This window comes from Crotalus tigris, unplaced genomic scaffold, assembly GCF_016545835.1.
Source record: "Crotalus tigris isolate CLP2741 ecotype Arizona unplaced genomic scaffold, ASM1654583v1 scf7180000024167.7108832, whole genome shotgun sequence".
Lineage (NCBI taxonomy): Eukaryota > Metazoa > Chordata > Lepidosauria > Squamata > Viperidae > Crotalus > Crotalus tigris.
In genome coordinates this window covers 2,249,325-2,265,860 of record NW_024100417.1, presented here as the reverse complement: position 1 = coordinate 2,265,860, position 16,536 = coordinate 2,249,325, and the positions used below count along the sequence as shown (strand labels likewise).

At 36.7% G+C, this 16,536-nt stretch overlaps 1 protein-coding gene across 1 annotated transcript in view; it reads right to left on the bottom strand.

Annotated features, from left to right (window-relative positions):
- The window catches only part of LOC120299010 (copine-5), a 129,745-nt gene that overhangs the window by 77,846 nt on the left and 35,363 nt on the right, over positions 1-16,536 (bottom strand). The window contains exons 4-6 of the mRNA XM_039323355.1: positions 8,268-8,371; positions 2,531-2,570; positions 409-485 (exon numbers count right to left, since the gene is read on the bottom strand). Coding sequence (XP_039179289.1) covers positions 409-485; positions 2,531-2,570; positions 8,268-8,371 — 221 coding nt within the window. The remainder of the gene's footprint in view (positions 1-408; positions 486-2,530; positions 2,571-8,267; positions 8,372-16,536) is intronic.

Below are 16,536 nucleotides of genomic sequence, written 5' to 3'. Positions count from 1 at the left end.
TTATTTTGATGACTTTATTTTCAGTGTGTTTAGGTTTAGAACAAAATATTACATGCTGACTTTCACAAACCTGAGAAGAATTTATGACATGTGGTCTTTTTATTTGGCTTTCCTTCATGCATCAATGACCCACTATTTATGTAGTTCCATGCTCATCTAGGGAGAGCATCAGATTAGGGAAAGCTGACATAGATATAATAATGAACAGGAAAGAAGCTAATATCTGGTTGCTGATTTTACCCAAAGTTAAATTAATCTTTAGACTACCTTTTTGATAGGATTTATCTAAAAATCTCATTGTATGCCTTATGCATCAGTAGGTGTGATAGAATGAACCCATTGCAGAATAAGAAGAAAAGCTGGAAGGCCCACTAAAGGCATCACAGTTGACATTGACTAGACACTCACATCAAAGGCTTCTCCAAGCGACTTCCTGGTGATCCGACAATCTCCCCCAGAGTGCAGAATGTTTGACCAAGGAAATCCTGATGAAAGAAATTGACGTGAATGTTATGAAAGTTTTCCTCCTAGCAGGGCCTTCCCCTCCTTCTAAAGCTTCTAGAGACTGAAGGTAAGACATTATTAAAAACTCAACTTCTGTTCTGGTTAATTTATGGAGAAGAACAGTCCTTCAGTAGCTCCTTTCTACAGTTCTCACAACAGAAGTTTGGAATGTATGAATCTGGCCACAGTACATGCTTTAATATGTACTGAGTTAAAAACATGGCTGAATTTAAAAAAAAATCAGGCTGATGGAAAGATAGTAGCATCAGGATAATTGCATGGAACAAGGACATTATATATCAGGCTCAGTGCCTAGTCCAGGGGTGTCAAACTGCCGGCCCACGGGCTGGATGCATTATAGCGAAGCTGCGCCCACCCCATTGCCGGCAATGGCAAAAAAAATCACGATACATGACTTTGCGAGTGTGACACCCCTGGCCTAGTCAATGTCTGTCCAGGTGTAATAGGTGCTTTAGCCTCTGGCATCCTTGATTCTGTTCTGTAGATCCAGAATGCAACATAGTTGAGATCATTTTGACTGTCATATTCTCATAAATTAAATCTGCTAGTAATGTTAGTAAAACAGAAGATTTAAAAAATAGGCTGGTATTTTTTTCTCCAGCATAACTTGACTAATATCTGTTTCCCGAAATCATGCCAATTTATTATAATTTACGCTGTCACCCCATAAGCCTACACTTTGCAATAAGTACCTATCAAAATTACTTATACATGTTTTAAGTAGTTAGCAAAAATAAAAACTAAGATTCACTATACACTTTTTTGGAGTTTTTTACTTACTTGAAATGTAAAACATTATAGTAATTCAGGATAAAGTAACAGAATGAACCAAAGTATGTGTAGAACGGACAGAAATAAAATGCAGTTTTAGCAATATTTCACAACTTAGAAAAACCTTTATTCAAAGGATTACAGTGCATAGACTGCATTCTGAAAGACCCAGTCCCCCATAAACATCAAAGTTCCTGCAGTACATGTATATGGCATTTGTGGTACCCCACAACTAAATACAATATTTTGAAATGAGTCTATTAAAATAATTTTTAAAAATAATCTTTCTGTTTGTTGTTCTTACATAAGTTCTTATAGATTTTGAAGCAAGAAGATTGAAATTTGAATTTTTCTCCCCATTTTTAATGGAAGATGAGCAAGATTTTAGGATCTTGAATGAGATCTCTAGGCGTGATTGGCAAAATCTTTTTGTGATTTGTCAATTTTGCAATGTTTCAGCCATTTTATATAATCTCACATAAAAGTGTATTAAATAATTTTGGGGCATCTGCAAGTATGTGTGATGCTGCCTGGATCTGAAACAATTGTAAATCCATAGCAATCTAGCTTAGTATCTTTAGTTTAGTCAATCTGGTAGCAAACATCTCTGCCAGTATTCCTAGCCAACTGCACTAAATCACAATTGGTGTTATTATCCAATGCATAATAGTTAAATAGATTAAGCCAATATCAGGAAGCTTCACATGGTAAACTAAATCTGTAAAGAAGTTTAACTTAATAAGTAACATGCTCCTATCCAATTCATAATTACACTTGGCTCCCATTCTTAATGGGAGTGACTTATGAAACCTGGATGACTCAGTCCATGGTTTATTTAGAGTTAAAAGTGAACCAAGTTTATGTGAACCAGTTTATTTATTTCTGGAAAAACAGAACGAGAAGCTAAGAGAAAAACATAGTTTTGGACTCTAGCTTATAAGAGAAGAACAAATCAGAAATCTTGATTTGCACACAACTCTAAACAAAACACAGATAGTGATCTAGGCTTATTTGTGGCACTCTCAATGAAAGATACAGCTAACTGGAAGCAACCAAAAGCCTGTAGAGCATCTATCATATGAGTGATCAATCAAAGGATGTTTTTTTTTTTACAATTCTGGTTTATTGCATAACATGAATATGATGTACTGAATTATAGGCAAAAAAATGGATCAAAGAGTAAGTATCTCAAGAATACCATGTAAATGAAGAAGAAAATGTATACTTAGCTTACATGTTTGGATAGGTCAGGACTCTTGGAATCCACATCATAACTGCAGAGAAGAAGAAGCAGAGATCACACACTGCATTTCAATCATATAGAATCTTGGTATTTCTCTTTTGCAAAACCTACACAACAGGGACGTTGTACAATATCTATGAAGAAGGAAACAGGTTGGAGAGCAAGATTTTGACTTCTTCCGCATGGGTTTCTAAGATTAGGTTTTTGCTGTTACAGCAGAATCCTTTTCCCTGTCCATTACTTAAAATAGTATTCTCCAATTATTTGTAGACTTCATCTCCCATATCCATATTCAAAAGATAATATTGCTAGATTATGCCAGCTGAAGTTGAAGGCATCTGGAAGAAGTAGATTAGAAAAAATGGCAAATCAAACAAATGGAAATAAGAGTACAGCTGATGGAATATGACAAGCATTGAATGCTGTAAGAACTATTAATATCCCTGGATTGATGTCGATGAAGACTCTCAGTCATCCAGGTAGAGTTGTCTAGAAGTTGAGTCATGGCAACTGGACTTCTTTTCTTGTTGGTTTAAAATGTTTCACTTATCCAAGTAGCTTCTTCAATCTGAGCATGTTGGTTAGGAGGACTCCATATATTTCTCACCTAATCTGGATAGGTTCTTGAGATGTAAAAGTTCCAACTCCTAAATTCTTTATCCTATGTGTGTCTTTAAGTATGGACTCCCTGGTGAACCTGTGAAGTGGTCTTGATCTTCTTGGAGATTGATGAAAGAGTGGGATAAAAAACGGAGAACAGGCTGTTTTCTGAGGCCTCTACTCCTATCTCCTGACTGATGTTGAGAACGTCTGAGCTATCATTCTATATTAACAACAAATTATCTAGACACGTAATACTTTTCATGTAATTCCATTATCTTTTTAATTATCAAATGCTACTAAATGTGACTCATTTAACAAATAGAGGATGCCTATAGACTTCCAAATATCTCCTGGAGGACCCTGAGTTTGGGAAACTTTCAGAAGCTGAGCATTGGATGTGTTCTGGGATGAATCTTTCTTTGTTTATATTGCATTGTTCTATATGAAGTAGGTAGAACTGGGAATTTCCCTGAAGACTCAGAGCTCTTATGGTCACTAAGGTAGAAAAGAGAAATAATAATAATAATAATAATGATGATGATGATGATGATGATATCTGTAATACCATCAAACATCCACATCTGCCTATCCCAGGTCCTGGGTAAGGACTCGATAGGTAGACAAAATGCCAAATCCATCTGAACATCTGGCTGACTGTGCGATGATCCATAACAACAACAACAACAACAACAATAATAAACATTACTGCAAATAATGATGAATGTGGTTAAATTTTCAATATTATTACATGATGATGGTGGTGATGACGATGTTGGAAGGGGCCTTGGAGGTGATTTAATCCAACCCCCTGCTCAGGCAGGAAATCCTATACCATTTCAGACAAATGGCTATCCAGTCTCTTTTTGAAAACTTCCAGTGTTGGAGCATTCACAGCTTCTGGAGGGAGGCTGTTCCATTGATTAATTGTTCTAACTGTCAGGAAGTTTCTCCTTAATTCTAGGTTGCTTCTCTCCTTGATTAGTTTCCATCTATTGCTCTGGTCCTGCCTTAGGTGCTCTGGAGATTAGCTTGACTCCCTCTTCTTTGTGGCAGCCCCTGAGATATTGGAACACTGCTATCATGTCACCCCTAGTCCTTCTCTTCATTAAACTAGACATACCCAATTCCAGCAACCGTTCCTTATATGTTTTAGCCTCCAGTCCCCTAATCATCTTTGTTGCTCTTCTCTGTACTCTTTCTAGAGTCTCAACATCTTTTTTTTACATTGTGGTGACCAAAACTGAATGCAGTATTCCAAGTATGGCCTTACCAAGGCATTGTAAAGTGGTATTAACACTTCACGTAATCTTGATTCTATCCCTTTATTAATGCAGTCTAGCATTGTGTTGGGTTTTTTGGCAGCTGCAGCACACTGCTGGCTCATATTTAAATGATTGCCCACTAAGACTCCGAGATCCCTCTCACAGTTATTACTATTGAGCAAGGTACCACCTACACTGTACCTGTGCATTTGTATTTTTTTTTGTAGAACCTTACTTTTTTCACCATTGAATTTCATTTTGTCAGATAGCGCCCAATGTTCAAGTCTGTCAAGATCCTTCTATAACTTAAGCCTATCTTCTGGAGTGTTGGCTATTCCTGCCAGCTTGGTGCCATCTGCAAATTTGATGAGTTCCCCATCTATCCCCTCATCCAAATCATTGATGAAGATGTTGAAGAGCACTGGGCCCAGAACAGAGCCCTGGGGCACCCCACTACACACTTCCCTCCACGTAGATGCACTTCCATTGAGGGTTCCATTGAATGATTAACAGTCATCATTCACTGATAGATACTGAAATAAAATATTACTGGATGATAAAATAAAGGATAGTTATTTGGAGGATGTTTATTCCAAGGATACAAGGAGAATGGTTTGCCACAAAATTGCAAAGTGAATCTCTTTTAGCAATAGTTCATATATATTTACTAAGACTTAAACAATGCCAAGGCGTTTTTGCACAAGATAGGAAGGAATCATTTGTAAGAGTCCAAATCTGAGAACTTAGCTGTAAAGTATTCATTGTCCCCCCCCCTTCTATATTGTTGAATGCATGAATACAAAAATCCTTTTTTCGTACAGTTTTTTCCTCTTCTATTTATAACTATACTTTTGAAGCTAAGTTCAATACTACAGAATGAATAGATTAACTCCTTTGTTAACAGTGGATGCTACAATATTGACAAATCTTTGGCCTATAGGCTATAAAGTATACAACCTTTGAGACCTCATCTGGAACAATCTGTTTTTCTTAAATGATGCCAAGCAATAGACAATATTAGATAATTGGTGGAGGTAATTGATATGCAATTAGATACATTGGATTAGATGGCACTTGTTTCATTGAATATCAAGAAAGTTTTTGATATGGTGCAGATTAACTTTGTAGATGTTTTGGCTATACAAGTAGTCCTTGACTTATAACCATTCATTTAGTGACCATTCAAAGTTACAACGGCACTGAAAAAAGTGAGGTATGATCATTTTTCATACTTATGACCATTGCAGCATCCTTATGGTCAATATGATCAAAATTTGGATGCTTGGCAACTGGTTAATATTTATGACGGTTGCAGTGTCCCGGGATCATGTGATAACCTTTTGCAACCCTCTGACAAGCAAAGTCTGTGCAGAAGCCAGATTCACTTAACCGTGTTACTAACTTAACCATTTCAGTGGTTCACTTAACAGCGTGGCAAGAAAGGTCGTAAAATGGGGCAAAACTCACTTAACAACTATCTTGCTTAACAACAGAAATTTTGGGCTTGATTGTACTAGTAAATCCAGGGCTACCTATATTTGGTTTTCCTTTCAAGTTTTAAAAATTGGAGTAAAGTGTGGTTCTCTAGCCCATAATAAGGATTATCGCAACTGGAATTATTCCTTTACCTATTAGAATACTGTGAGGAATTCATCAAGAGTGTTTATTTTAATACTTTTCTTTACTTTTACTTTTATTTAATGTGATGTTGGAACTATTGGCCTCTACATAAATATCTAAGAATATTCCAGGTACCAGATTAGTGGAAATGGAACATTGTGAAAGAAAGATCTGCTTTCGGAAGGAGTAAAAAACTCTTAAGGGAGGAGAAAAAAAATCACTTAGAACCCAAAAAGAGGAAAAGTGTGAGAAAGAAACTCAAAAGAACCTGCCTTGATTTCGATTGGTATAAAAGTGTGGTAGAAAAAAAAATTTGGACAGGTTTTCAATATTTTGTTATGCTACCCTACAACAATAAAGAGCACTCCTGAAAGCCCTGCTGCCCCTGTTTCCTTACCTTGCCAACCCTGAAGGGATGATAAATATAAATTATTATTACATGCTGATGAGACTGTATCCTTTGCTGAGAACTACTAATGTTCTTAACCAATATTTATGGATTCCATTTATAGTACAATACTTTGGTAAACATTTTCAAGTTGCTCCATTAATCAGGAGAGATCTAATATACTGTTTATTGGTTCTAAAGTTTCAATGAATATTTGAAAAAATGTAGCTTCATATTTTGTATGAATTCATTTACATATCTTGGAATAATTATTCCTAGATTTCTTTGTTGAACTAGGTTAATAGTTCCCAGTTGCTTATCTCAGATTAATACTGATATAAACAAACAGTGTAAAATCTCCAGGCATCTATGGGGAAGAATAAATATCAATATAAAAGTAAGTCCAAAGTTGATGTATATTATTAGAGGGAATCCTATGTTAATATTTGTAAAGTGTTTTAACTAGATTGATAGAATACTGGAAAACTTTCATGGTGTTGTCAGACTCATAGACTTACTATATTAGAATTACTTTTCTCTGAATATGGGAATTTTAATTTGTCAATTTTCAATTATACCATTGGGCATATACTGCTTTTGGAATTCAAATGATTTATTTCAAAAACTATTTGGGGAACAATTAGAAAGCTATTATCTTACCTACCTATATTTTGGCAACATTTTGATTTCTGTTTTAATTGGTTTTCTCACATTAAAAGTTTCAAGATTTATATATTGGGAAGGAAATTAAAATCTGATCCAATTCTCATGAGAAATTGACATTATGGAAAAATCTAACTTGAAGATGGCTGGTAAATAATTATTGTGGAAATCATGGACAAAAAAAGGTAACAATATTTAAAATATAATTTATTTAAAATTATAATTTTAAATAATAATTATTATTTAAAATAATAATTTCTTCAAAAACACTCAATGTTTGTCAAAAATACACCCCATTTTGGATTATCTAAGACTGTTTGATCATTGCTTATTGGATTAAAGTATCTTTTGGAGGTGTATTGGGTCTGAAGAAATAGTTATTTCTGAACTTCCTAAACTACTGATGTCTTTGGAAATGTTCTCAAAGTTGCTAAACCTATAGTTAATTTATATATAAGTGAAATGATGTATTAAGATAGATATGGGGTAATTTGGAGATAATTTAGAGTAATGAGTTGAAATATTCTATCTTAAGAAATCAATGGGCTAATATTTTATTAATTGTTAAATTAGTATGCAGTGATTTGTCAATGAAACAGCAGAATATTTCCTATGTCTAGCACAGGGCCCAAAGGATATCTAGCAAGGGTTATGTTTTAACATCTGCATGATGCAAGGGGAACAGGTCAGAAGAAAATTAAGACACCTACATTTGGGTCTATTTTACACTGACATTATATAAGTTTAATGTCGGCATAAAATAGACCCAAATATAGGTATCTTAATTTCCTTCTGACCTGCACCCCTTGCATCATTCAGATGTTGAAACATAACCCTATGCTAATGATATTAGTATGACATTGAGGAAAAAATGAAGATAAAAATGTTGAATGCAATGTATTATATTCACAAAATTTGGAACCTGCTGAAAAGTGAAAACTCTGCCTTTAATGTGTATAAAATTATTGCTGCCCTTGGAGCTCAGAAAAAAGAGACCCCCCCTTGGATCTCATTGCACATGTTGTTGTTGTTGTTTTCAGAGCGCCCCCTGATAAGGCAAAGCACTGGCATACTGTATTCTTCACAGAATCTCACCAATTATGGGATACAGCCAAATGGATGTCTTATGGGTGCACACTGATATTCCCTTCACATGCTCAGTCTCTAGAAGACCAAGAAATATGTCACTCACAGATCAAAGCGCAAATTCTGCTTCTCTTCAAAAAAGTAGTCAAGGATGAACTTCCGCACAAAGTCGGGGTTCAAGGTGTTGTCAATGACTTCAGTCCTGCCAAACTGAAAAGGGAAAAGGAACCAAATGAGTGTGACAAGTCTAGTAGCATTATAACAATTAGCAAGAAGATTTGAAAAGAAAAAAAAACACCAGTATTTTATCACACTCCAAACTGATCCTGGGATGAAGGCTAGGCTGGATACATTTAAATAAGAGGTAACATTAAATATCTTTGTTTTATGCTTCTTACACGCTTCATCTATTGCCTCCTTCTAGGCTTAAGAGCAGGAAATAATTCTTTCATCGCCTAGTCCCCCGAGTGAGCAGCTTTCAGATGTGCTGACTTCAACTTCTAGCATGCTGAGAAATAGCCACAACGGCTGGGGAGAGGCTTCTTTTAGAGACCTGATAACTTACAGACAGTTCAGAAATTGGGCTGAGTGCCACAGTTTGCCTAGTTCTTGCTTCAGGATAAAGATTTTAGTCTTGGTAGGTAAAAAGAAACAACATCAACAGAAGAGAAGAAAGAGGGAGCATGGAGGATTCGTTAACTTTCCCTCCCTCCTTATCAAAAATCTTTTCTTTTAATGGCATGGTTCTTTTGCATTTTACATGCGATGGTCAAGATTTAGTTATTAAAGCTGGATGTACTAGCACTGCTGTTTCTAGTTATGCAGCACTGCGGATAATTAACATGAATGCAGAAACAGGTAGAATGTGCATCAATCAGTTCAGAAAAGAATGCAACACAAGAAAGCAAAACAAGAAACAGTATTTAATTGATTGAGGTTCAGCCGAATTACTGTTTTTATAATATTTCAATTATCAAAATCTGTACCACCTCCAACATGTCAGAATGTCTCAGCTTGGCAGCCAAAGTTGTTTGATTTGTTTCCAGAAAGCTAGAACTCTGCCAAGCCAGCAGGCACATTTGGAAGAAATGCTCCACATTTAGGTGCAAGCTAGAGACACTACAGTAAGTGACGCACACAGAAAGCAGCACACAGTTGCATAGGCACAGCTGGGGGGATAGGGCAAAATATAACGGTGAAATCAGCGAAGGGGAGGAGAAAAAAAAAATCACTTGCGAAGACAGAAGCTTGTTGTATCAAGAACTGCTAATTTCCTCCTTGCATCACAACAACTGGTAGTCGCCTTGAGACAAAGCTAGCCTAGTGAGAATATCTGAAAGCTATATGACTAAGTCCTCCAAGTGCTTCAATTAGTCAGATATTAATTAGAAGCATCATTCCTCAGGGGTTCACACAACAAAGGGGTGAATTTCCAGAACCTCCACCTAACACGCTCTGGACGTAGAGGAATTTCAAGTGTGTATATCAAATGGCAGCAGAGATGTTCAAGGCCAAGGGAGAATGGAGCAAATCCAGCTAGCTAAGATGAGGGGATCTGAAATTGCATTCCCATAAAAGGGGAATTCTAGGTTTCTTTAAAAGGCAAAGAAAATTTAAGTAAAAATACTGAAACAGGATTTTTGTTTGTCTTTACATACTTCGTGCTGAATTGCCAGCTATCCTCTTGCCTTCTGTGATGAAATGTGATGCCAGAAGCAAAGACGAAAAAAGAAAAATAAAGAGTTTGATTAGGCTTTTGAGGAGTATTTGTCACACAGCGGACTCTCAGGATTTTGCATCCTCAAGCCAGCCTCCCAAAGGGAAAAAGTCCACAAATGGGAGCAAGAAAATGGGATACCAGCTTTAAATTGGTGTCATCTAAAAAGCCATAAGAGAAAGTATTGTTGATGAAATAAAGAGAATGTACTCTAGAAAACTGAGCAAAGAGCAGATAATAATCATTCAAAAACATTCAGGGCAGAACTTAAGCTATAACTATGTGAGTGAAACAGTAAAGGACAGCCTCTAATTCTTCTATTATGCTCAATATGTCCATTAGGCTGCAGTCACCTGAATATTTTTAAGGATGACAAAAATGCTTATACAGAAAGGAAGAGAATATTCACTCACAAATGAAGGCAAATATACATGTCCCAGGATAATGTTGCAGGATCCAATTTGGATGACCAAGACCAGAGCTCTAGTCTTCTGACTTTTCGGACTTGTGCAGGAGCCCATTCTCAGGGAATTTTTCCCTCACTGGAATGTGAAAGGGACACATCTTGGTGGGAGAAGTTCCCTGAGGATGGACTCCAGCACAAATCTGAAAGCTCAGAAGACTAAACCTCTGGTCCCGGTGATCCAAATTGGATCCCACAGAATGTTCACTCTTAAAGAACACAAGATAAAAACCTGATATGGCTAGCACTGCTTAGATGCAGTATTTTTATAAACGATGTTGGTGAAGAATGAGAAGATTTGGGTTCAAGACACCTTTAGCTGCGGTTACTGAGTGATGTTGGGTTGATATCTTTTAGCCCAGTCTTTCAGTTTTGATGTAGTGGGGGGAAATTGGAGGTAGGTCTTGTTACACTGAGTTCTTTAAGGAAAGGTAGGATATAAAATATAGCAAAAAAATAAATTGAGTAAAGACTTTATGCCCCCTCTGAATGCCAGTAGTTCTCATAATGCCATCAAGGGAAAGAATTGGGGGTTATCATTTAAGATAACTTGCAGTTGGAGTGCAAACAGTGATTCAAAGAAGAGCTGATTCATGAACCAAAGTGCTCCTGGGACAATGAATTAGTCAAATAAAGCCAGAATGTCAAAAACAATCATATAGTCCTACAACATTGTATTAATAGTGTTCCAGTATCTCAGGGGCTGCCACAAAGAGGAAGTCAAGCTATTTTCCAAAGCGCCTGAAGGCAGGACAAGAAGCAACGGGTAGAAACTAACCAAAGAGAGAAGCAACCTAGAACTAAGGAGAAACTTCCTGACAGTTAGAACAATTAACCAGTGGAACAACCTGCCTCCAGAAGCGGTGAATGCTCCAACACTGGAAGTTTTTAAGAAGAAACTGGACAGCCATTTGTCCAAAATGGTATAGGTTTCTCTGCTTCAGCAGGGAGTTGGACTAGATGACCTCCAAGGTCCCTTCCAACGTTATCATTATTATTATTATTATTAAATGTGCAGGTGTCTATAGCAGATTTTAGCATTCCTGGCCAGCACAAGTAGGAACTTCTTCAAGTTTATGCATGACAATATGTATATATATTGATGGGAGGTCTGCAAATCTAACTTTTCCCTACCCACGATATGCAATACTGTGAAATAAGAGGCAGATAAATAGTGCAAAATTAACTGTGCTGGCAAAGCATTTTGGTCCTTAGTCCATCATATTCCAGCACAGGCTAGAATCCTCTTTAGCTTATTTGTATAATTTATGCTGGCAGATGCCTCAATAATAGGAGTACAGCAGTGCACTTATCTTTTATGACCATTTGAAGAGCAAAGGAGAGGAAGTAAAATAAATGGAAACAAGAGTAAGTTATAAATTTGTGTTAAGAAGATATACCAGGCATGCTATTTACACATGTGGTCTGGGTTATTTATTATGTGCCGTAAAAAATGTCATCCTGTTAGTTTCCTTCAAAAAAAATTACCTCTGTATTTTAGAATGAACTTTCCAACTATGCCCAGACACAGTTTACAATACAAGGCTTATCAGAGCTCAAAATATAACACGGTGCCAACATGATCACCAAGAACTTCTTTGATTTCCCTTCCCCTGATTTGTGCATTTAAAAAAAAACATTTGTTAATATGTTTGTAGTTTATATTAAGACTTCTGTTTAACTTCACCTTCAAGAGCGCATATGGGCCCCAAATTTGTTCCATTGCTTTTTTTTTTAGAAAATAAATATTAGACATGGCTGCTGTTTCAAATCTGTATCCACCTGCCCACAAAAAGGATGAAGGTAAAGCAGAGATACAAGTTTGTATGATGGCGAACTAGAAGGAATGGCAGGTAGAATTCTGGTGCCATTTTGGAATTGGGCAAACTCTGCCCTGCAGGGCCTTCAAAAACTCCAAATGTGTTGAAAATCCCAGTTTCCAAAAATGCCAAATGTGCCCACTAGCCTCAACTTGTCCTAGAGAATCAAGAGCTCCAAGTTAGGAGTTGGGTAGTGCAAGAAAGTTGCTTTAGAATGATATTCCTTAAGCTGGTGTTTCTCAAACTTTTAATTTTTAAGATGTGATTTCAACTTCTGGAATTCCCCAGCCAGCCAGGGAGTTGAAGTCCATCCATTTTAAAGTTGCCATGTTTGAGAAACACTGCCTAAACAGCAGCCTACCAGATTTTTAAAGACTGTAACTTCTTGAATTAGGGTTATATTAGCTCGGGCATATCTGAATAAGCATTTTATTGGGAAAGGTGGGTCAAAAACAACTTTCTTACATTATTACAAATTTAACCCTAACCTTAATAAGGCTGCAAGAGAGGTTGATATTCCAATGTGAAACACCTAATAATAGGACAGGGCCTTTGTTCCAAGTTTTGGAACAATTTTCCCAGATAGGTATATTTACTAGGATTCTTCTTCTTTTGTAAAGTTCTTGTATAATTCAGGCAATTTAAGCCTTCATGTTTTAAAAAGTATAAATTTAATGTGATTGTTATGAGCTTTGATTTTTAATGTATTTTTTATTTTTTCTAATACAGTTTTTATTAAAAGATTTTACATATATAAGTACTTTCAAATAAAGATGTAGTAAATGTGAAAAGGAAAAAGGAAAGAAAGGTAAAAAGAGAGGGTGTTAAATATGCTGTAATAAAGAAGTTCAAAACTGATACATATATGACTGTGAGCATGTGGACATATATGACATGTGGCTCCAATAGATCCCAGGAGCAACATCAGAGCTCTCTGCCTTTCTCGCGTTCCCCTTCACCATTTTGTTTAGCAAAGAATCCACATTGATTTATTCAAAATATTTACACTTTGTTGACTGAAGAAGTAGCTAAACACAATATATAATTAAAACTAATTTCCATACAGTTGGTGTGCTTGCCATACAGAGATGCTGAACTTCATTACAGTAACTGAGTCACTTTCAGTATGCATCTGTTAGCAGGAAAACACAGAGCTTAAAATAATAATAATATGGGATGATTTTAGCAAATCCCCCAAAGGATCATGTTGCTATGGACTGAGCATCTGTTCTTTTTGGGAAGGCAGAGGCACCGTGTGTTGGTTTGAGGCTAATTTCTTCAGTTTTAAGCTCAATGCTATTGGGCATCCTACTTGGGGCAGGTGACTGGATCTAAGTTTGAACTGCAACATGGTTCACTACCCAGTTACAATTTCTATGACTGCAGTGAAAATAAAAACATCCTTGAGTCAAGTTTAATTCCTGATGACTTCTCAGATCTAACCATGCATTTTTCTTAGCAACAATGGTTTTCTACTGCCAATGCTTTTTTCACATAGTTGAGGTTTGCAGGAGAAGGGTACCTCCTCAATTCTGCCTACAGATCAATTTTGCTTATGGTTCCCAGGTGGTCTCCTTTCTGAGTCCTAAATAGGCTTGACCTTCTTTAGTTCCTGAGCAGAGACTAGGTCGACCAAGTGCTGCTCTCTGCAGAGAAAAATAAAGTAAATTGATTCCACTTAGAGGGTTAATATTTGAAGCTTCTTACTTCTTCAAAAAAGGTTAAACCTGTCAGTTTGGCATTCAATTTCCACCAAGCACCCTATTCTATTAAGATGAGTAGAGATGAATTGAGATTCATTGTGACTTCTATAAATGCCACTGACAGAACCTTGGAATTGTCCTCAGAGTGAACTTTTTCAGATCTACAAGCTGCCACGTATCTAGCTACTCATAATGTATAAGCCAGCCTTGCCCAGCATGAAACCTCCAGATGATTAGAACCAAAAGTCTCTGCTGATCTGGTCAATGGAATTCAAGAATTATGGGAACTGCAAGGCTAATCAGATCTAGGAAGACTTTGACAAATTGTTACCCTACTCACATTGAAGAACCAAGCATTAAATGAAACTTTAAGGAAGTAATGAAACATGATCCCTTAAAGACAATTCTCCCCCTCTCTCCCTCAACCAAAGTATTTTCCAGAAGCTTTCCAGGGAAGGAAAGGCTTAAGTTTCCCCCATCACAATTGCTACGACAGTCCCTCCTACCCACCAACTGCTATTTGCAATTTAAAAATATCTACCTTCAATACAGACACATTGAATATCACATTTAGTTCAACTCTTATTAAGAGGTAACAAATGATCAGTTGGGTTCAGTCCATACAAGGGAAGGACTCTTCCCCCTCTCTGACTTTATATGAAAAACAAGTACAAATACCTTCACTCTTCTAACAATGGAGATATTTATGTTTAGCCATCTGGTTAGGCTAAGAGCAAAACTCACTACCAACAATCATGCCTAATATCTAAGGTAGTTTTTTATTCCTTCTATACCACATGCCCACAATCCCAAGTACTGCCTTTGATTTGAGGCATTCCCCCATCCTTGTACTAAAAATATTATCTTCATAATATCCAGTCTCATAGACATTAATACCACCACCACCACCACCTCTCTTCTCTATTTCCCACACTAACACACAATACCCAACCTGTGTAGCTCAGTATGACTCCCCTGTTTACCTAGCAGCTTCCAAAAGGAGATTTCAAATGTCCAGGGAAATGTGAGAAGAGGTTCTCTCTAACCTATGTTTCATCTAGCCCAAATCATACCATTAGTTTGGAAACAAAGGCCAATGAGAGATTTCCTTCCTCCCAGATATTCCAGATATCAAACTGGTATAATATCTCAGGCATCCCCAGTCACCTTAAACTTCAATTGGCTTCTTTCTATGATTCGGGACAGTGTTTCTCAAACTTAGCATCTTTTGTAAGGGAATTCTGTGAGCTGAAATCCATGCATCTTAAAGTTGATAAGGCTGAAAAACACTGATCTATAGTAGGAGCACTTCTGAACTACTGCAGTGACAAGCAAATTGTTCTGAATGTCTGCTTATAACTGGGGGCTGTAATTAAGCCAGGGGCATTTGTTCAGATATTGAACAAGCTCAGTTTCCTAGTTCATTCTCCATGTCTTCTCATGATAGTTACCACCTTTTCAATTTTTCCCCCAAGCTTTTTAAATTATCTGTTGGGCAGTGAGTTGCTGGGGACTGACAAAAAATAGCAATATACACAGATTAGCTATATGGCAGTTGGGAGGGGAAAAAATAAGGACAAAATAAGCCTCAAATGTTATTTTCAAATATGAACCAATACTTTAGGGAACTATGTCTGTGATGAGTTATAATATTAATAACCATTTCATTTTAGTAATCTATATCCACAGCAGAGAAATGCAAAAAGCCATAAAACATCCAGACAAGCAGCAGATGAATTGTTCAGTGTTGTGTGGGGGAAGGCTGCATTTAATAATTAAAGTTAATTCTATACCAATGGAACTTTGTATTTTAATGGAAACATAAAATGGACTGAATTCTCAACTTAGGAAAATGATAGCAATTCAGCTTTGCAGTATTCTATATGAATCAAAGGGAATAATTTTGGTTCTAAGAGAAATAACAAGAGAAGATGATCTGCCTGAAAGATGTCTACCTTTCAGCTAATTTTGCCCATGTACATGTTGGAGAATCAAGAGATTTTTTTTTTTCTGGATCATGTCATTCCAGAGAACAAGTCACAAGCTTGAATATTTCATTTCTAATTTCACCTCATCCACCATATGAAAAAATGGATATGTTGGAGGAAAAAGTTAATCTCTCTCTCTCTCTCTCATGCAATTTTATATTTGAATAGGGGACTCTACTCTTACAATTTTCCAGTGGGACAGTCCAGGAGAAGTTTCAGGACTGGAAAGGGATGTATCAATAGGAGGAAAGGAAAAGGAAAAGAGCAAAGGGGGGAGGGGGAAAGAGGAAAGGATATCTATGAAAATACGTTTCAAGTCATGATTTTATTAGTGCAGAATCAAATAAGATATAACTCAGGGAATCCAACACATATTCAGATACAGGGCAGTGCATACTGATTTTTTTTTATCTATGACTAATATGGGAAAAAAATGCAGCACTTGATTTTGGTTGTCCAAAGCACAGCAATGAAAGAACAAACACAGAGCAACTGGACAAAGACAGCACTTTGGCTCTAGGAAAGAGAAAAGATCCCAGAAGGCAGTTTCCACTGGGAAATTGTCCACTTTAATATTCCAGAGGAAATGCAGCAAAGTGATCTTGAGCCCACAGTTCATCAGCTCAACTGCTCAATCAGCAGTGTTGAGGAGATACCCTGATTTCAGCTAGAGAGATTTTGTAT